At 61.0% G+C, this 21,725-nt stretch overlaps 2 protein-coding genes across 3 annotated transcripts in view; both read right to left on the minus strand.

The window, feature by feature from the left end:
• Positions 1-2,024: 2,024 nt before the first annotated feature.
• Positions 2,025-6,625, minus strand: LOC115895676 (translation initiation factor IF-2-like). Its single transcript, XM_030926330.1, has 4 exons — positions 6,548-6,625; positions 6,025-6,346; positions 3,528-3,665; positions 2,025-2,328 (listed from the first exon to the last, which is right to left on the minus strand). The coding sequence occupies exons 1-4, from the start codon at positions 6,623-6,625 to the stop codon at positions 2,255-2,257; spliced, it is 612 nt and encodes a 203-aa protein (XP_030782190.1). The 3' UTR covers positions 2,025-2,254.
• A 14,474-nt stretch (positions 6,626-21,099) lies between these two features.
• PPP2R3B (protein phosphatase 2 regulatory subunit B''beta) overlaps positions 21,100-21,725 on the minus strand; it is a 38,480-nt gene continuing 37,854 nt past the window's right edge. For both annotated transcript variants that reach the window (XM_030926281.1, XM_030926282.1), the window contains exon 13: positions 21,100-21,383. In XM_030926281.1, coding sequence (XP_030782141.1) covers positions 21,233-21,383 — 151 coding nt within the window. In that variant the 3' untranslated portion in view covers positions 21,100-21,232. The remainder of the gene's footprint in view (positions 21,384-21,725) is intronic.

A 21,725-nucleotide genomic window follows, 5' to 3' on the forward strand; every position in this document is an offset into this window, starting at 1 on the left:
GGTCCCTCACGGGGGAGGTGCTGGGAGCCCCCAGGGGAAATGGCGGAGACTCCCACATCCATGGGGTAGGTGTGGGGGTGTCTGTGCGAACCAGCTCACGGAGACCCCACCGAGCTCAGTGCCGTCGGCTCAAAGGTGCAGCAGGGAGGCCCCTCTGGTGACGTGAGCCACCCGGGCACCCAGCCGGGCCCCAGCAGGGTTGGGCTTGCCTCTCATCTCCGCAACCTGCCTCCTCTCTCCTGAGCCTCCACGTGGTCACCTGTGAGGTGGGAGGGGACCTGCCTGGGAGCTGGCAGAAGGCCTCTGGGACCTGCCTTGCAAGGGCTTTGCACACAGGTCACCTGCACACATGGTGGCTTCACGAGAGAGCCCGGGTCGTCATCAGGGGAAGAGACACACAAAGTGTGCACTGTCCACACAGTGGAATACTACGCAGCCATGAACAGGAACCTGGGGACACTGCCCTCGGTGAGAGGAGCCAGACACAAGAGGACAGCGTGGGGTTCCATTTCTAGGAACAGGCAATGCTGCAGAAACAGAACCTGGGTTTGTGGTTGGCAGGGGCTGCGGAGTGACTGCCTAAGGGGCATAGGGTCTCCTTTGAAGTCATGAGAATGTGCTGCAGCTCGAGAGAGGTGGGGGCAGCTAGAGAGACGTGGAGCAGGTAGAGTGACGTGGGGGCAGCTACAGAGAGGTGAGGGCAGCTCGAGAGACATGAGGACAGGTAGAGAGAGGTGGGGGCAGGTAGAGGTGGGTCAGGTAGAGAGACGTGGGGGCAGCTCGAGAGAGGTGGGGGCAGGTAGAGAGATGTGGGGCAGGTAGAGAGACGGGCAGCTCGGGAGACGTGGGGGGCAGCTAGAGAGAGGTGGAGGCTGCGTCTCACAACGCCTTTTTGTGGAACAGAGAGCAGCTCCGTCTGGGAGGCCAATCAGCATGTTCACTTCTGAGCAACCCCTGCTCTGGGAAGGCCTCGAAGATGATTGCCACTTTCTCCAATGTGACCTAAATCCCGCCCTTGGGTCAAAGTAGCCTGGACCATAAACCCTGCCCTTAGCAGGTGCACTTGGCTGCCCCTGAGGCACCTTCCCTGTCCCTGAGGGCCCCCCCCACCCGCATAGCAACGTTTTCCTGCGTTTTCCTCCCTGGGGTGAAGCCCTGGGTCTGCCGGGAGCACCGGGATCCACTCTCTTCGGAGATACGGCTTCCTTCCTACATATTTCTACATTTTTTAAAATTTATTATTTATTTATTTATTTTTTGAGATGGAGTCTCGCTCTGTCGCCCAGGCTGGAGGGCAGTGGCGCGATCTCGGCTCACTGCAAGCTCCGCCTCCCGGGTTCACGCCATTCTCCTGCCTCAGCCTCTCGAGTAGCTGGGACTACAGGCGTCCGCCACCACGCCCGGATAATTTTTTGTATTTTTAGTAGAGACGGGGTTTCACCGTGGTCTCGATCTCCTGACCTTGTGATCCGCCCGCCTCGGTCTCCCAAAGTGCTGGGATGACAGGCATGAGCCACCGCGCCCGGCCTACATATTTCTTTGTAAGAATCTGAATGAGTCCATTTCTTTCTTCAGCCGTCAGCTTCCTTGGCCTCTGGGGTGTGGTTTGCACATATCTGCCCCCGGCGGAACCACGTGCTAAATGCTGGTGAACTGGACCCGTTAAAACGGTTAATTGTGGCCGGACGCGGTGGCTCACGCCTGTCATCTCAGCACTCTGGGAGGCCGAGATGGGCGGATCATGAGGTCAGATCGAGACCAGCCTGGCTAACACGGTGAAACCCCGTCTCTACTAAAAATACAAAAATTAACTGGGCGTGGTGGCGGGCACCTGTCATCCCAGCTACTCAGGAGGCTGAGGTGGGAGAATCGCTTGAACCCAGGAGGTGGAGGTTGCAGTGAGCCGAGATCGCGCCACTGCACTCCAGTCTGGGTGACAGAGGGAGACTGTCTCGAAAAAAAAAAAAAAATATATATATATATATATATATATATGTGCATGTGTGTGTATATATATACACACAGACACACACACACACATATACACAGCATCTTCCTGGCTCCATGGAGCCCCCACCCCTGGTCAGGGTCCGTGTTGTTTCCCCAGGGCTGCCGGCACACGGGAGCCCAGACAGCAGCCTCAGAACGACAGAGACACGAGCCTGGCCCGCTCTGTACACAGGGCCCCCTGTGCACGTCTGTTCCTGGCTACAAATGTTCCTTTTAAAACAGTAGGGGATTCCTGGCCACTCCTTCATGCGGACGTGGCACCGGAAATGTGCAGGACGGTGAAGCGGTCAAACACCTCCACGCGGCTTCCAGTTCTTTCTACAAAAGGAGAGAACAACTGAGAAGCCACAGGGGAAGGCCAGGCGCTGGTGGCCAACCCGAGAGGAAGGAGGACATCCACAGACACACAGACACAGACACACGTACACAGAGACACACAGACACACAGAGTAACACATCCCAACAGGGACAGACACACACACACAGAGACACACAGTAAACACATCCCAACAGGGACAGACACAGACACGCACAGACACACAGACACACAGATAAACACAGACACACACACACAGTAAACACATCCCAACAGGGACAGACACTGCACACACACAGACACACACACAGTAAACACATCCCAACAGACACAGACACACACACAGACACGCAGACACAGATACACGCGCACAGAGACACACACACAGTAAACACATCCCAACAGGGACAGACACACACAGACACATACACAGAGACACACGCAGTAAACACATCCTGACGGACAGACACACACGGTGAGCACGTTCTGACAAGGACACACAGACACACACATGCACGGTGGACACAGCCGGTGGAACACACAGACACAGACACACACACAGTGTGACACGTCCCAACAGGCACACACACAGACACATGCACAGTGGACACATCCCAGTGTGGACAGACACACGGATGGTGAACACATTCTGGTGTGACACACACAGAGACGTGTGAACACATCCCGGCCGGGATGACACGCATCTGAGTCAGGCAGGGAAGCCGACCCCCCACCTCGGCAAGTGACCCAGGGAAGCCGACTCCCAGCTGGACAAGTGAGTAGCGTCTTCCCCACTCTGCACTGTAAGCCAGATGGTCAAAAACCTGGGAAGCGCAAGGATCGCGTGCAGGACCCCAGCCTTAGAGACTGCGCGGGGGCCACCCAGAAGGAGGATTTGGCTGGGGGCTGCAGGGGCAGGTGGGGTTACAGCCGGTCCACTGCCCACCCTGTTTGTTGGACTCTAAAAACTGCCCCGACCTAACCTTCACCAGTTTAAATCTCTCCAGGGCTGGGTGTGAGTCTCGACACAGGTGCAGCCTCCGCGTCCTCCGACTCCTACTGGTGTGTGCTCCCAGCTCACCTGGGCACCCCAAGAGGCTGTTTCCCCTCTGGCCCAGCGAGACCCCCGTCCCTCAGTGTGTCTGGGTCGAATGTTCTCCGCAGCAGCGGACAGGGAAGGAGCAGGTCTGCACGGACCCACCTGTCAGGTGTTGGAAGTTTCCTTTGCCGAAGATGAGCTTTCTGTCCGGTGATTTGGTGGATACGACCATTGTCTGCACCACGGACCAGCCGTCCAGCGTGTGCACCAGTGCTGTGGCCTCCGCCACCTGCCACTCGGCTGCGGGGACACAAGGGCCACCGTGAGAGATGCTTCCCTTTGGGGTAGGCCCGGGGTCCCCTGTCCACACCTGCCCAGGGAGGCCTCCTCCTGTTCTTGAGACAATGTCCCCTGAGAACGCACCCCCAGCCGGCGTTTGTCCCCCGATATGACTCCGTGCCCCGTAGGTCCTCTAAGTAGGAATCTGACGGGGGAGGGACGCCGGAGCCACGGCGGGACACGAGGGCGACCCTGCCTTACGTGGAATTTGGGCTTCTGGAGGGCGCAGCAGGGAACCGGGGAGCTGGGGGTGCTCAGGGATTACCGAGGAACCACGGGCAGGTTTTGGGAGGAGCGAGGCAAGAGGTCTGCACGCTGTTCTGAGCACTTTGGGGCTTCCGCTGTTCCAAGAACTGACCATTTTGGTAAACACCCGTAAAGGAAAACCATTCATCGACTACAAGGGCTTCCAAGGGAAAAAGATCAACGTTTTTGAGACTCTGGCACATGCAACGACTTACTGATTTGCATTTTCCTCCTAGGGGAGTGGGGGGGGGACTGGACACGGATTGGTCCGCAGGACACCCTCCCTCCCCGACCCCAAACACACCGTGCCTACCTCTAACCCAGGGCAAGAGAAACGGGGGTCCTATCAGCGAGAACCAGCACAGCCCAGCCCAGCCCAGCCCACCGCACGGGCTCCTCCCAACAAGCCCCGACCCCACACTTTTACCCCATAGGCCCCTCCCCCCGAAGCCCGGCCCACACGCCTCCACCTATGACAGCCTCCCCTCTTCCCCGTAAGCCCCGCCCTTTCACCCATGGGTTCCTCCCCCGAACCCTGTCCATGTACCTCCACCTATGAGATCCTCCTCTCAGAGCCCCGCCCGGGCATCACCATCCAGGAGATCGCCCCTTAAGAGTCCCGCCCCCCAACGACACGCCCTTGCGTCTCCACCCATCAGATCCTCTCCTTAGAGCCTCGCGCCCGAAGCCCCGCCCCTACATCACCACCTGAGATCTTCCCCTCAGAGCCCCGCCCTGCGTCTCCTGTGATTCTCCCGAGCCCCGCCCCCGAATCTCCGCCTATGAAGTCCTCCCTGCAGAGCCACGCCCCTGCGCCTCCACCTATGAGATTCTCCCCACAGAGTCCCGCCCCTGAATCTCCACCTAGATCGTCCTCAGAGTCCCGCCCCTCAATGCCACGCCCTTGCGTCTCCACCCATCAGATTCTCTGCTTAGAGCCTCGCGCCCGAAGCCCCGCCCCTACGTCACCACTTGAGCTCTTCCCCTGAGCCCCGCCCTGCGTCTCCACCTATGAATCTCCCGAGCCCCGCCCCCGAATCTCCACCTATGAAGTCCTCCCTGCAGATCCACGCCCCTGCGCCTCCACCTATGAGATTCTCCCCACAGAACCCCGCCCCTGAATCTCCACCTAGATCGTCCTCTCAGAGTCCCGCCCCTCAATGCCACGCCCTTGCATCTCCACCCATCAGATCCTCTCCTTAGAGCCTCGCGCCCGAAGCCCCGCCCCTACGTCACCACCTGAGCTCTTCCCCTCAGAGCCCCGCCCTGCGTCTCCTGTGATTCTCCCGAGCCCCGCCCCCGAATCCTCGCCTATGAAGTCCTCCCTGCAGATCCACGCCCCTGCGCCTCCACCTATGAGATTCTCCCCACAGAACCCTGCCCCTGAATCTCCACCTAGATCGTCCTCTCAGAGTCCCGCCCCTCAATGTCACGCCCCCGAATCTCCGCCTATGAAGTCCTCCCTGCAGATCCACGCCCCTGCGCCTCCACCTATGAGATTCTCCCCACAGAACCCCGCCCCTGAATCTCCACCTAGATCGTCCTCTCAGAGTCCCGCCCCTCAATGCCACGCCCTTGCGTCTCCACCCATCAGATCCTCTCCTTAGAGCCTCGCCCCCTGAAGCCCCGCCCCTACGTCACCACCTGAGCTCTTCCCCTCAGAGCCCCGCCCTGCGTCTCCTGTGATTCTCCCGAGCCCCGCCCCCGAATCCTCGCCTATGAAGTCCTCCCTGCAGAGCCACGCCCCTGCGCCTCCACCTATGAGATTCTCCCCACAGAGTCCCGCCCCTGAATCTCCACCTAGATCGTCCTCTCAGAGCCCCGCCCCTCAATGCCACACCCCCGAATCTCCACCTATGAAGTCTTCCCTGCAGAGCCACGCCCCTGCGCCTCCACCTATGAGATTCTCCCCACAGAACCCCACCCCTGAATCTCCACCTATGAGACCCTCCCCTCAGAGCCCCGCCCCCAGATCTGCAGCTCCCGTTTCTCTCCTGGAAGCGCCGCCACGGTCACGTCGCGTCATCTGCGGCTTCCCCGGGCACCACTTGAGGTCAGGGTGAACCAGACACACGCGCTGCGTCCCCGCCGGCAGCAGAGGCTCTCCCTGCAGCAGCTCCTCCTCCGCCTTCTCGTCCGCATCTTCCGGCTCCTCCTCGTCGTCTTCCGCGCGGCATCGGCCGCCGTCCGCCCGCAGACCCCGCCTCCGCCCCATGACCCCTCCAGATTCCCGGGGCCCCTGCGGCGGACAGTGGCGAGCGCGCGCGCGGGGCAGGACGGCGCGGCTGCCCTCGGAGCCGGGAGGCCACGGCCCACGCGGGAGAGCCGCAGTCCCGGGCGTACGGCGGCCCGCAGGGCCCACATGGCTTGTCGGGCGGCTGAGAGGTGGGGCGGGGCTGCCCACGGGCCGATCCCCGTCACGTGCTTGTGATTGGCGTGCGGCAGGGGCGGGTTCACCAGCGCCTCTCCTCCGCAGAGGGCGTGTTTCTCATTGGTCGCCCCGCGTCACGTGCTGGTGATTGGCGTGCGGCAGGGGCGGGCTCCCCAGCGCCTCTCCTCCGCACAGGGCGTGTTCCTCATTGGTCGCCCCGCGTCACGTGCTGCTGATTGGCATGCGGCCGGGGTGGGCTCCCCAGTGCCACGCCCCGGTACAGGGCGTGTTCCTCATTGGTCATCCTGCGTCACGTGCTGCTGATTGGCATGTGGCCGGGGAGGGCTCCCCAGTGCCACGCCCCAGCACAGGGCGTGCTTCTCATTGGTCATCCCGCGTCACGTGCTGATAATTGGCGCGCAGTCAGGGCGGGCTCCGCAGCACGGGCGGTCTCCTCATTGGTCGACCCGCGTCATGTGCTGTTGATTGGCACGCACCGCGGGCGGAGGAGGCGGGGCAGGGCCGCTTCTCATTAGGCGTGGGCTGCTCCTGCCAGACCTGGGCCCTGGTGCAGCCGCTGGCCCTGTAGGCGCCAGGACCCCGAGCCCCCGGAGGCGCTGTCCTCACCCACCTCGCTCTCGCTCCCGTCCTACCCCGTTCCGAGCTGGGTAGAGTCCCAGTCTGATTGCGAGGGTGCGGAACGCCGCCTCGGGGGCTTGACTTCAATCCCAGGGATCCCTACGTCTGCCTTGGGGGTTCGAGTCCAGCCCTGGGGATCCCGGACACCGCCCGGGTGTCTCTACGACTGCTCTGGAGCCTGGAGTGCCGCCGTGGGGTTCCCGGACGCCGCCCAGGAGTCCCCATGTCTGCTTTGGGGGCTCGAGTCCAGCTCTGGGGGTCCCGGACGCCACCCAGGGGGCCCCATGTCTGCTTTGGGGGCTCGAGTCCAGCCCTGGGGGTCCCGGACACCGCCCGGGGGTCCTCACGTCTTGTCTGCCTTGGAGACTGGCGTTCCCCCGTGGGAGTCCCAGACACCACCCAGGTGGGTCCCCACACCTGCCTTGGAGGCTTGAGTCCAGCCCTGGGGATCCCGGACGTCGCCCAGGAGTCCCCACCTCTGTTCTGGGGGCTGGAGACCTACTCTTGGGGGTCCCGGACGTCGCCCAGGTGGGTCCCCTCGTCTGCCTTGGGGGCTTGAATCCAGCTCTGGGGGTCCTGGATGCCGCCCAGGGGGTCCCCACATCTAGCCTTGGGGGCTTGGGTCCAGCCCCAGGCGTCCTGAACACCGCCCAGGAGTCTCCACATCTAGCCTGGGGGGCTCGAATCCTGTCCTGTGGGTCCCGGACGCCTCCCAGGGGTCCCCATGTCTGCCTTGGGCCTCGAGTCCAGCCGTGAGGGTGCCGAATGCTGCCTTGGAGGGTGGAGTCCAGCTCTGAGGGTCCTGAAGTCTGTCTGAGGTCAGGCACGGTGGCTCAAACCTGTAATTTCAGCATTTGGGAGGCCGAGGTGGGTGGATCACCTGAGGTCAGGAGTTCGAGACCTGCCTGACCAACACGGAGAAACACCGACTCTACTAAATATGCAAAAATTAGCTGGACGTGGTGGCAGGTGCCTGTAGTCCCAGCTACCCCAGAGGCTGTGGTAGGAGAATCGCTTGAACGTGGGAGGTGGAGGTTGCAGTGAGCTGAGATCGCGCCACCGCACTCCAGCCTGGGCGACAGAGCGAGACCTTGACTGGGGGAGCGGTCGGGGGAGGCATTTGGAATCGTCGCCAAGCTGGGGATGGACCTAGGACAGTGGTGGGAGCCTCTGCAGGTGGAATCGTGATGTGCCCAGCTGGGGTAAATAGGGTTTGCTATATGTAGCCCTAAGCGGGGGATGTAGACTATTATTTTTTAAAACCGCTGAACTCACAATCGGAACCAAGATTTGCCAGGGCAGCATGGGTCGGAGGCCTCTCTGGGGCTAGACTGCGAGACGGAATGAGAGCGTCCCCAGGTGGCGAACTCAGGGCCGTGTGTGTTGGGGGGGAGGGGGGTGTGTAGCTGTCAATCTGGGCTCTGTCCGTGTGTGTGTATGTGTGTGTGTGTAGCTGACAATCTCCTGGGCTCCGTCTGCCCTGTTAATAGACTGAGAGACGGAATGAGAGCTTTGAAGGTGCTGTGGGAGGAGCTCTGGGCATCCCCAGGTGGTGAAGTCAGGGACGTGTGTGTGTGTGTGTGTGTATATATATATGTGTGTGTATAGCCGACAATCTCCTGGGCTCTGTCTGCCCTGTTAATAGACTGAGAGACGGAATGAGAGCTTTGAAGGTGCTGTGGGAAGAGCTCTGGGCGTCCCCAGGTGGAGAGCTCAGGGACGTGTGTGTGTGTGTTTGTGTATAGCGGTCAATCTCCTGGGCTCTGTCTTCCCTGTTAATAGACTGAGAGACGGAATGGGAGTGTCCCCAGGTGGAGAGCTCAGGGACGTGTGTGTGTGTGTGTGTAGCCGACAATCTCCTGGGCTCCATCTGCCCTGTTAATAGACTGAGAGATGGAATGAGAGCTTTGAAGGTGCTGTGGGGGGAGCTCTGGGCGTCCCCAGGTGGTGAGCTCAGGGAGGTGTGTGTAGCCATCAGTATCCTTTAGTACCTGGTCTCTGTGCCCTCTGAGCAGGAGGAGTGTCCGTAAGCGAGTCCATGGACCAGCATGCAGGCCCAGACCCCGGCCAGGGGTCCTTGGGAGGGTGAGCCCTGCGGTTGGCGGGATGATGGCTCTGGGGGGGTCGAGCTCTGGGACGAGAGGGGACGTGCAGGTCGGGGGATGAGGCTGCGTTGCAGACAGAGCTGGCTCGGGACCTGGGCGCCACCTGGCGTCGACTCGGGCTGCTCACGCCTGAGCTGTGCCTCTTTCTGGACTGATTTTGGGGACAAAAAGCTGTAGGTGGCCGGGCGGTGGCTCAGGCCTGTCCTCCCAGCACGGTCAGAGGCCGACACAGGAGGATTGACTGAGCCCAGGAGTTCCAGACCAGCCTGGCCAACAGCGAGACCCTCTTCTCTGTAAGAATAGTTTTTTCTTTTTTCTTTTTTTTTTTGGAGACAAAGTCTGACTGTGTCGCCCAGGCTGGAGTGCAGGGGCACGATCTCAGCTCACTGCAACCTCCGCCTCCGGGTTCAAGCGATTCTCCTGCCTCTGCCTCCCAAATAGCTGGAATTACAGGCGCCGCCACCACGCCCGGCTAATCTTTTTTATTTTTAGTACAGACGGGATTTCACCATGTTGCCCAGGCTGGTCTCGATCTCCTGACCTTGTGATCCGCCCGCCTCGGCCTCCCAAAGTGCTGGGATGACAGGTGTGAGCCGCTGCGCCCGGCCCTGAGAAAATTTTTAAAATTAGCTGGACCTGGTGGTGGGACGCCTGTCCTCCCAGCTACTAGGAAGGCTGAGGCAGGAGGATCACCTGAGCCTGGGAGGCTAAACGCTGCTGTGAGCTGTGATAATACCGGTGCACTGCAGCCGGGGCAACAGAGTGAGACCCTGTCTCCAGAATCCTCCTAGGAGCAGATATTTCCAGGGTGTGTGGTCTGTGTTGGGAGCTTCTCGCTGGTCGTAGATCTCCTCCCTCCCCTCCCCTCCCTTCTTCCCTCCCCTCCCCTCCCCCCCTCCACTCCCCTCCCCTCCTCTCCCTTCCCCTCCTCTCCCCCCTCCCCTCCCCTCCCCCTCCCCTCCCTTCCCCTCCCCTCCCTTCCCATTCCCTCCCCCCCTTCCCATCCCCTCCCCCATCCCCTCCCCATCCCCTCCCCCCTCTCCCCTCCCCTCCCTTCTTCCCTCCCCTCCCCTCTCCTCTCTCCCTCTCCTCTCCCTCCCCTCCTCCCCTCCCTCCATCCCCTCCCCTCCGTCCCCTCCCCTCTCCTTTCTCCCCTCCCCTCTCCTTTTCTCCGCTCCCCTCTCCTTTCTCCCCTCCCCTCTCCTTTCTCCGCTCCCCTCCTCTCCTCTCTCCCCTCCCCTCCTCTCCTCTCTCTCCCCTCCTCTCCTCTCTCCCCTCCTCTCCTCTCCTCTCTCCCCTCCCCTCCTCTCTCTCCTCTCTCCCCTCCCCTCCTCTCTCCCCTCCCCTCTCCCCTCCTCTCCTCTCTCCCCTCCCCTCCCCTCCCCTCTCTTTCCTTCCTTTCCTTCCTTCCTTTCTCCCTTCCCTTCCCATCCCGTCCTGTCCTTTGACAGACTTTTGCTCTTGTCGCCCAGGCTGGAGTGCAGTGGTGCAATCTGGGCTCACCGCAACCTCCGCCTCCTGGGTTCAAGTGATTCTCCTGCCTCAGCCTCCTGGGTAGCTGGGATTACAGGCGTGCACCACGACGCCCGGCTAATTTTGTATTTTTTAGTAGAGATGCGGTTTCTCCATGTTGGCCAGGCTGGTCTTGAACTCCTGACTTCAGGTGATCCACCTGCCTTGGCCTCCCAAAGTGCTGGGATGACAGGCGTGAGCCACCGTGCCAGGCCTCAGGTTCGGTTTTTGAGATGGAGTCTCGCTCTGTCACCCAGGCTGGAGTGCAGTGGCGTGATCTCGGCTCATTGCAACGTCTGCCCCCGGGTTCAAGCGATTCTCCCGCCTCAGCCTCCCGAGTAGCTGGGACTACAGGCGCCGCCACCACACCCAGCTAATTTTTTTTTTGCATTTTTAGTGGAGACGGGGTTTCACCGTGTTAACCAGGATGGGCTTGATCTCCTGACCTCGTGATCCGCCCGCCTCGGCCTCCCAAAGTGGTGGGATGACAGGCGTGAGCCACCGCGCCCGGCCTCTCTCAGGTTTTTATATGTAAGTTGGCCAGTCGGTCCTGAAGCCCTTACGGATGTGCCTGCCCTGGTGAGATGCGGCCGCCCCACCGTGGCTGGTATTCGAAATACACCGGAGGCCGCAGACCGCTTAGCAGAAACACCCTGGTTTTGGGAATTTCCTGCTTCCTTGACTTTGAAGTACCAGAGAGTTTTAAGATGCATCATTGATGTAATCACTGTTGGGGGGGGGAAAAACCCACCCTACTAAAGATTCCTGTGGATGGTGAGACGACCTTGGTTTCAGACCCACCAAGCTATAAGAGAATTGTGCATTTTAGAATCCAGTAAACCTAGGCCGGGCACGGTGGCTCGCACCTGTCATCTCAGCACTTTGGGAGGCCGAGGCGGGTGGATCACTTGAGGTCGGGAGTTTGAGACCATCCTGGCCAACATAAAACCTGTCTCTACTAATAATACAGAAAATTAGGCGTGCTGGTGGGTGCCTGTAATCCCACCTGCTCCGGAGGCTGAGGTGGGAGAATGGCTTGAACCCAGGAGGAGGAGGTTGCAGTGAGCCGAGATCCGGCCACTGTGCTCCAGCCTGGGCGACAGAGCGAGACTCCGTCTCAAAAAAAATAATAATAAAAAAGAATCTAAGAAATCTGATCATTTACCCATGCACCTTCACAAGTGTTTAAAAAAGAGATTGCTCTGATGTTTTACCTACGATCATCTTAGATGTTTGCAATTTCCTGTCCTGGAGTTTCCTCACATGTCTCGTGGTAGCCTGGGTTCTTAGACGTGGAACTGTTTATCCATAGCCCTTGAGAGAAGGGTTTAGCGTGAGTGGGTTGGGAGTGACTGTTTGTTTTTTTAAGACAGAGTCTCACTCTGCTGCGCAGGCTGGAGCGTAGTGGTCGATCTCAGCTCGCTGCAAACTCCACCTCCCGGGTTCAAATGATTCTCCTGCCTCAGCCTCCCAGGTAGCTCGGATTACAAACACACATCACCACGCCCGGCTAATGTTTGTATTTTTAGTAGAGATGGGGTTTCACCACGTTGGCCAGGCTGGTCTCGAACTCCTGACCTCAGGTGATCCACCCACCTCGGCCTCCCAAAGTGCTGGGATGACAGACATGAGGCACCACATCAGGCCAAGGGGGTGGCGGTTTTATAACAGGTTTGCAGGTTTGTTTTTGTTTTTCTTTTCTTTTTTTTTTCTTTTTTGAGATGGAGTTTTGCTTTTGTCGCCCAGGCTGGAGTGCAGTGGCGTGATCTTGGCTCACTGCAACCACTGCCTCCCAGGTTCAAGTCATTCTCCTGCCTCAGCCTCCTGAGTAGCTGGGATTGCCGGTGTGAGCCACCATGCTTGGCTAATTTTTATATTTTTAGTAGAGAAGGGATTTCACCATGTTGACCAGGCTGGTCTCGAACTCCTGACCTCAGGTGATCCACCTGCCTTGGCTTCCCAAAGTGCTGGGATGACAGGCACCTACCACCACACCCGGCTAATTTTGCATTTTTAGTAGAGACGGGATTTCACCATATTGGCCAGGCTGGTCTCGAACTCACGACCTCAGCTGATCCACCCGCCTCAGCCCCTCAAAGTGCTGGGATGACAGACGTGAGCCACCGCGCCCGGCCCTGAGGTAAACATTGTTAAGATTTGGTTGTGTTCCCGCAGTCCTATATAGGGCTAGAAGATTATCACCAAATATCACCAAAATGTGTAAGTATACACACACATGCACACACACATTTGTGAGGATGTGTAGGCACGCATGCATGGATAATAGATACACCTGTGTATGTCTGTATATAGACGTTTGTGTTTCTCAAAATTGTACCAAACAGGGATGCATGGCTGGGCACGATGGCTCATGCCTGTCATTCTGGCATTTCGGGAGGCTGAGGTGGGCGGATCACCGGAGGTCAGGAGTTCGAGACCAGCCTGGCCAACGTGGTGAAACCCCGTCTCTACTAAAAATACAAACATTAGCCGGGCGTGGTGGCAGGTGCCTGTAATCCCAGGTACCCGGGAGGCTGAGGCAGGAGAATCGCTTGAACCTGGGAGGTAAAGATTGTGGTGAGCCGAGATCGCACCACTGCTCTCCAGCCTGGGCGACAAGCGAAATTCTGTCTCAGGAAAAAATTTTTAAAAAATTCATATTGTGTATATTGTTTTCTAAACTTTTTTTTTTTTTCTCAAACGGAGTCTCGCTCTGTTGCCCAGGCTGGAGTGCAGTGGCGTGATCTCAGCTCACCAAAACCTCCGTCTCCCAGGTTCAAGCGATTCTCCTGCCTCAGCCTCCCGAGTAGCTGGGAGTAAAGGCACCCGCCACCACGCCCGGCTAATTATTTTGTATCTTTAGTAGAGATGGGGTTTCACCGTGTTGGCCAGGCTGGTCTCGAACTCCCGACCGCAAGTGATCCGCCCGCCTCGGCCTCCCAAAATGCTGGGATGACAGGTGTGAGCCACTGCGCCCGGCCTGGAAACTTTTTTGTTTTTTTTTTTTTTGAGGCAGGATTTTGCTGTATTGCCCACACTGGAGAGCGGTGGTGTGATCTCTGCTCGCTTCAGCCTCTACCACCCGGGCTCAAGCAATCCTCCCACCTCAGCCTCCTAAGTAGCTGGGACTACAGGCATGCACCTTCACACCTGGCTAGTGTGTGGGTTTTTTTTTGTTGTTGTTTATTTTTTTTTTATGGAGACAGAGTCTCTCAGCCTGTGCTCCCCAGGCTGGTCTCAAACTCCTGGGCTCAAGCACGTGGCCTTGCAAAGTGCTGGATTCCAGGCATAAGACTGCACCCAGCCTGTCTTGTGACATTTTTAACTTCAAACCTACCCGACGCCAAGTGCAGTGGCTCACGCCTGGAATCCCAGCGCTTTGCAAAGGCCAACTGGGGAGGACCGCTGGAGCCCAGGAGTTCAAGACCAGCCTGGACAACGTAGTGAGATCCCATCTCTTAAAAAAAAAAAAAAAAAGCCGGGCGCGGTGGCTCAAGCCTGTAATCCCAGCATTTTGGGAGGCCGAGACGGGTGGATCACGAGGTCAGGAGATCGAGACCATCCTGGCCAACACAGTGAAACCCCGTGTCTACTAAAAAATACAAAAAACTAGCCGGGCTGAGGTGGCGGGCGCCTGTAGTCCCAGTTTCTCGGGAGGCTGAGGCAGGAGAATGGCGTCAACCCGGGAGGCGGAGCTTGCAGTGAGCTGAGATCCGGCCACTGCACTCCAGCCTGGGCGGCAGAGCGAGACGTCTCAAAAAAAAAAAAAAAAAAAAAAAAAAGGGACAGGCTCCCACACGGACACCCTCCGACCTCTGCGGTTCCGGGCGCCACGTCTCTCTGGAAAGCGTCCATGTGGGCCTGTATGTTTTGTGTAAAGAGGATCGCTCCAGCCCGGAAGGTGGAGGCTACAGTGAGCTGAGATTGCATCGCTGCCTTCCAGCCTGAGAGGCAGAGTGAGACCCTGTGTCAGAACACAGCAAAACCCAAACCAAACCAAACCATAGGCTGAACATGCTCTCGACAGCACCGTGTGGGCCGCACAGAACGGGATGAGATGAGTGTCTCGGATTGTGTTTGATCCATAGGGATGTGAGTGTCACCTGGGGGGGGCCTAATTCCCGGTCACCCCTGGTGCTTTTCGTAAGGAAACTGAGTCGCAGCCCAGCTGTGGTCCTGCTGATGGTAGCAGAGGCAGATCCGTACCGTGCGGACGCAATGGTCATTTTGGTTTTCATCATTCATGAGAAGCTTTTTGTATTTATTTATTTTTGTTTTTGAGATGAAGTCTCGCTCTGTCGCCCAGGCTGGAGTGCAGTGGCGTGATCTCGGCTCCCTGCAACCTCCGCCTCCTGGGTTCAAGCGATTATCCCGCCTCAGTCTCCCGAGTAGCTGGGATTACAGGCACCTGCCACCTTGCCTGGCTAAATTTTGTATTTTTAGTAGAGACGGGGTTTCACCATGTTGGCCAGGCCGGTCTCGAACTCCTGACCTCAGGTGATGTGCCCGCCTCGGCCTCCCAAAGTGCTGGGATGACAGACGTGAGCCACCGCGCCCAGCACGTGAGAAGCTTTAAGTCAGTGCAGTGTGTGTAGGGGCAGGTGTGAGCCGGGTCGTGTGCATCCCGCAGTGGCTCACTCCTGGAATCCCATTGCTTTGGGAGGCCGAGTGGGGATAGGAGTTCAAGACCAGCCTGGGCAACATACTGATACCCCCATCTCTTAAAAAAAAATGAGCTGGGCATGGGTCCTGTAGTCCCAGCTACTCGGGAGGCTGAGGTGGGAGGATGGCTGCCTGTCTCGGCCTCCCGAGTGGCTGGGATGACAGGTGCACACCACCACACCTGACTACTTTTCATACTTTTAGTAGAGACGGGGTTTCTGCATGTTGCCCAGGCCGGTCTCAAACTCCTGACCTCGTGGGATCCGCCCGCCTCGGCCTCCCAAAGTGCTGGGATGATGGGCATGAGCCACCGCGCCCGGCCCCAGAGTCTGTTTCTTAAACTGGAAGAAATCCCGAATGCTTCCTCTGTGTATGTGTCTCATGTCATTTTCCTAAAGGCATTGGAGAGTGAGTTGCTGAGATTGTCTTCGTGTTTTATTCTCTGGTCTTCATCATGCAAACGGCTAAATGGTTTTTTTCTGAAACACCGTCTCGTTCTGTCGCCCTGGCTGGAGTGCACTGGCGCCATCTCGGCTCCCCGCAACCTCTGCCTCCCGGGTTCAAGTGATTCTCCTGTCTCAGCCTCCCGCGTAGCTGGGGTGACAGGTGCACCTGCCACCACGTCCATCTGATTGTAATTCTTCCTAGACACGAGGTTTCTCCATGTGGCCCAGGCTGGGCTCAAACTCCTGAGCTCAGGTGATCCCCCCACGTCGGCGTCCCAAGGCGCTGGGGTTCCAGGCGTGCGGAGGGCTCTTCGTCTACACGCATCCCTGGATTTTCTACCCACGGGGATACAGACGCCCGCGGTGTGGGGACGTGGCTCTGCACCTGCACCTGCGTATTTCCTGTGAAGGCCCCAGAACCCGGGGACGGGATTCCTGTGCAGTGAGGAAGTCAGCGGCCCCTCGGTGAGGCTGGGGGATGGGAGGCGGCAGCATCCAGGCTGGGCCCCGAGGCCCAGCTCCCTCACCGTGTCCCTGAGGTCCCACAGGCTGGTGGCAGGTGGCTCAAGGCCACGTTCCAGTCAGGGGGCCGGCCCCACATGTGACCCCAGTTCCTCCCTGTGTTCCTTCCCCACCCCCCCATCCCTATCCCCCATTCCCCCCACCGTCCCCCCATACCCGCCACCCCTCTTCTCCCCATCATGCTTCCTCTCTCCCCCTCCCCTCCGCTCCTCTGCCCACCACCCCGCCCCTCTTCTCTCCCCGCCCCTCCCCTCTCCCCACCCCCTCTTCTCTCACCACCTCACTCCTCCTCTCTCCCACCATCCCCCCATATCCCCCACCCCTCCTCTCTCCCCATCATGCTTCCTCTCTCCCCCTCCCCTCCGCTCCTCTCTGCCCACCACCCCGCCCCTCTTCTCTCCCCGCCCCTCCCCTCTCCCCACCCCCTCTTCTCTCACCACCCCACTCCTCCTCTCTCCCACCATCCCCCCATATCTCCCACCCCACCTCTCTCCCCATCATGCTTCCTCTCTCCCCCCACCCCTCGTCTCTTCCCCCTCTCTCCCCGCCCACACCCCCCTCCCCTCCTCTCTCCCCACCCCTCCCCTTCTCTCTCCGCACCCTGTCTCTCCCTTGAGTCCTTGGGTGCTGGTTCTGGCCACACTCCTACCTGACTAGCCCCATCCTGTCCTTCAGGGCAGGGACAGCCAATGCCCTCCACCTCCCCCATCGCTTTTCTGCCTCTGCCCCCTCCCCACGTACGCCTGGCGTCCCGTAGGCACCAGCCTGAGGAGTCGGGGGCACCACAGAGCCGTAAGCGTCAGGGTAAGCCATGGTCTTAAGAAGTCAGCGTGTCTCACCATCCTAAAAGGTTGGGTTCCCCCCAGCCGTCATGTTCAGGGCACCCTACAGTCCCACAGGGTTGGGGTGCCCCATGGCCCTCGTGTTCAGGGTACCTTACAGTATTAAAGTTGGGGCACCCCACAGCCATCATGTTCAGGGCACCCCACGGCTGTCATGTTTAGGGTACCCTGTAGCCCTAAAGGGTTGGGGTACCCCATGGCCCTCATGTCCAGGGCACCCCACAGTCCCAAAGGGTCAGGGCACCCCTGGATGAGGGGAGGTCAGGAGGATCACGGCCAGAGTGGACGTCCTGTCACCGCACCCTGTGAGGCACGGCCTGTGTCCCTGACTGTGACGTTGGGGGAGGTGAGCACAGAGCAGGTTTCCGTGTCTGTGGCATGTTTGAGACACAGTCTCGCTCTTTCGCTGAGGCTAGAGTGCAGTGGCATGATCTCGGCTCACTGCAACCTCTGCCTTCTGGGTTCAAGTGATTCCCCTGCCTCAGTTTCCCACGTAGCTGGGATGACAGGTGACCACGACCACGCCTGGCTAATTTTTGTATTTTTAGTAGAGACAGGGTTTCACCAGGTTGACCAGGCTGGTCTCGAACTCCTGACCTCAGGGGATCTGCCCGCCTCGGCCTCCCAAAGTGCTGGGATGACAGGCGTGAGCCGCCGCGCCCGGCCCCCATGGCATTTCTAGAGTCGCATGTGGCAGGTGTGTTGGGACGAGTTTCCGGTCAGCACCCCCGTGTGCACAGGTGTGGCTGCTGCACTGTGCACGGCGGCTCGCACCTGTCATCCCAGTGTTTTGGGCTGCCAAGATGGGATCACTGAAGCCCAGGACCAGCCTGGGCAGGAGAGGGGGGGCCCAGTTTTCTATTAAAGGCCAGGTGCAGTGACTCATGCCTGTTATCCCATTACTTTGGGAAGCTGAGGCAGGTGGATCACGAGGTCAGGGGTTCGAGACCACCCTGGTCAACATGGTGAAACCCCGTCTCGGCTAAAAATACAAAAATTAGCCGGGCGAGGTGGCAGCGCCTGTAGTCCCAGCTACTTGGGAGGCTGAGGCAGGAGAATGCTGGGAACCCGGGAGATGGAGCTTGCAGTGAGCTGGGATCGTGCCACTCACTCCAGCCTGGGTGACAGAGCGAGACTGGAGCCCTGTGGGAGGCTTGTCCAAGTGGTACCTGCTGTCCCTCCACCCCTGGGGTCTTCCTTCCCGACGGGGCCTCGCCCCCTCCTCTGGCTGCTCCCTGAGGTCGGGCAGGGCTGCGCTGGGGAAACGGGGTGGCTGTGTCCCTGCAGAGCGGCTGCTCTCTGGGGCACGGGTGGGCAGGACCCCCTCGCGGCCGTCTGGGCTGCTGTGGGACCTGATACCGCGGTGGAGAGAGCTATGCCCTGGTGAGGACATGGGCCGGTGAGGGGCAGCCCCCACCCGGACACGTCCTGGGGCCGGGGGTGCGGTCGGGTGCTGCGTCCCCTGAGACCAGAACGGCGGCTCCCCAGGCTCCCAGTGGGGTGTGCGGCAGCCGAGCCTGGGGGAGCTGTGGCTTGTACAGAGGGTGCCGGGGTGGGGGCATCCCTGCCCTGCCGGGGTCTGCCCGTAGGTCACGGGGAACTGGGTTCGAGGCCCCCGCGGGAGCCACGCAGCAGCGTCTTGCCGGGTGAGGGGCCGTGTCTGCGGCTTCAGGCTGGGCAGGGCCGTTGGTGCCACGCGGGGTCTGGGCCGGCCCGGGGACTGCGTCCCCGTCAGCCACAGATGAGGCCCCTGTGCCACGTGGGGTCTGATCGCTTGGCCTGGGCAGGGCGGCTCCTGGGCACGAACTGAGGACGACCTCCGGCCTCTGCTCCTTCCCTGGCTCTGAGAGACGTCAGGGCCTCCCTGCTCCCCTCCGGGGACCGCGTCTCCTCCAGGAACGGCTGCGTCCGGCTCTGTCCAGTTCCTGCGTCTGATGCCCCCAGTTCTCCCCCAATGCCCCCGTCTCCCTCTTCTCCGTCTCACGGCCGTCCAGGCCCCGCCCCCCGCCCCAGGCTGGGTCCCTTCGTTCTGGGGAGCCCCCGTGTTCCCATGCCCGTCCCTGCCGCCCCTCGGGACAGCGCTCTGGCGCCAGTGCTGGGAGCCTGGGGTGCCCGTCACCCCCACTGCACCTGCAGGACGCGTGTCCTGTCCCAGGAGGCGGCGCCCGGGGGCCTCAGGGCTGTGGTTGGCACCTTTCGGGGTCTCCCCGGAATACGCTCGCGCTGCGGCTCCTGGGTGAACCCGGGGCTGCCCCCGTGAACGCGCTTGGATCTGACAGGAAGGGACTCTGGGAGGGAGGAGCGGGGCCGGCTGAGTCCCTGCTCGGGGCTCTCCAAGGGGTGACGGCCACGAAGGAAGGGCGGTGCGCCCGGGACGGCTATTCCCAGAAGGAGGTAGTGACGCCAAAGGCGCCCCCGCCGAGCCCTGGGACGTCCTGGCCGCTGGCCACCGTCAGGGTGAGCCGGGTGCTTGTTTTGTGGGGGCCCCCGGTCCCCCTCAACGTGGGCTGTCAGCGGAACGGACCCCTAGACCAAGTGGCGGCTGGGCTCTTGGTCTCCCCGCCGCGCCGCCGTCCACGGGGACCACCCCCCGCTTCTCCAGGAGAGGCCGAGTGTGCAGGGCCGGCCCGGGTGTGGCCCAGGGCATCGGAGGCCGTGGCTGGCGGAGGAAGGAGCGCTTGGGGAATGCGGTGAGTAGGGGTGTGTCGGGGGCCGTGCAGGGGCCTCACCAGGGACGTGGGTGGGGGACGCTGTCCTTCCTTTCACGGCCCCAGGGAACCCTCGGATGTCTCAGCCTTGAACCCCCAGCCTTGAAGCCCCACTGGGGGCCTCCTAGTGTCACCGTGGGAGGCGGAGGGCTCCAGTCAGAGGTGAACCCCCACTTCTGCTCCCTCGCTCCCATGACCATCGCTGTGGGGGGTCCTGAGGTGGTGGGGGGCGGACTTGCCCTCCCCGACGGGCTCCCCCGAGCTGGGGGCAGGCTGGGCCCTGAGGCCGTGGCTCCCGCTGTCATTGACCTGCCGCGGCCACCGTTGGACCCTCCTGCCCGGCACCTGTCCTGTTGTTGGGGGGCCCTGACCCTTTGCAGACCCAAGTGGGGGCGTCCTCCGGGAAATCCGGGGACACCTGGTGACACTGGGGACACCTTGGGGGCAGCGGCCGTTCCCCTGGGAGGTGCTGCCAGGTCCACCCACCGCCCCGAGCTCCCGCCGTCTCTCTTCGGGGTCACGGGGACCACCCTGTGCGTCCAGCTCCTTCACGGCCAGGGCTGCGGTGGATGAACGGGGCGTGTGTGCAGCTCTCAGGGTGTTCCTGCCCCGTCCGCCTGTTCCCCGCCGTGCGGCCACGTCCCTTTCCGGGGGGAGCGTTTTGTCGTGTGCGAGGAAAGGGGGTCGTTCCTGTGGTCACCACCCGTGACCCTCCCTGGCCTGCGGAGGAAGCAGAGCTGGGCCTGGGCTCATCCGTGTCGGGTGCCCCTGGAGCTCGTGGTCCCCCCTGCACTCAGGGCTGCGCCCGGCGGGGCCTCCGAACCCCCTCGTTTACGCGTCACTGCACGTGGCTCCCGGGTGCGGACGCCCCGACTCGGCGCCGGCTCCTTCCTTCTGGGGCCGTTTGTGGAACGCGGCCTCGGCCCCCGGCGCTGGGAGGGAACGGCCCCAAGCTGGGGAGGAGGCTCAGGCTGCATCGGCCTGTGGCGTGGCCGTGGCCCCCAACCAGGCCGCGTCCGTAGATCCGGAACGAAGCCCACGCGGTGGCTGAAGCGCGATCGCCAGAAACGCTTTTGTGCATTGACACAGAACACACAGGCTGCGGCGGAGGCTCCTGTCCGGGACGGGCGACGTGCCCGGGAGCTGCGCTCACAGCTGTGCGCACATGGCCCTTTCCAGAGAGACGTGACCGCGGGGACGGCAAAGGCCGGAGGGTGTCCGTGTGGGAGCCCGTCCCAGTCCCGAGCGGCCCTCGCGTGTCCCCCGGGCGGGGCCCCCAGGCGTTAGAGCTCCAGGCAGGTCCAGGCGCGAACCCACCGCGGCAATTCACACCACACGCTTCTGTGAATAAATAAAAATTTACCATTCCGTACAAACGCACTCACTTTCCCCAAAAGACAAGAGTTTTTACACAAGCCGCGCTGTCCCGGCTGTGGCACGTGCAGAGGGGCCCGCGGTGGGGTCCCCCGGCGACCTCACAGCGGCTCCAGGTCCTCGTCCCCGCGCGCGTACTCGTACAGGTCCACGGCGCCCAGGGGCGCGGGGGCCTCGAAGAAGGGCCTCTGGACCAGTGGGGACGGCAGGGCACTCAGCTTCTGCTCCACAGGGCTGAGCTCGGCCTCGAACCTGCAACGAGGGGATGGTGAAGACGGGGCCGGCGGCGCAGAGCCAAACCGCGGAGCCAGCGCCGTGGTTTCCGGGAAACGCAGGCCTCCCGGCGACCAGCCTCCAGCACAAGAACGTCCCCTCAGCCAACCCTGAGCTGCGACCCCTGAGCCAGCAACATGCTCCCGGCTGAGAATCCGGCAGCTCCACGAAGGCTCCCGGGGGAGTGGCCTGCGGCGCAGGTGAAACGCACCGGGACGGGTGGGAGCCCCAGGCACGAGGTGCGCACGGCGTCCGCCCTGACAGAGGGGCTGCGGGGACCGCGCCTTTTCCCAAAGCGACCACGGCGACTGGAAGAGGCCA

Source organism: Rhinopithecus roxellana, chromosome 22 (genome assembly GCF_007565055.1).
Source record: "Rhinopithecus roxellana isolate Shanxi Qingling chromosome 22, ASM756505v1, whole genome shotgun sequence".
Lineage (NCBI taxonomy): Eukaryota > Metazoa > Chordata > Mammalia > Primates > Cercopithecidae > Rhinopithecus > Rhinopithecus roxellana.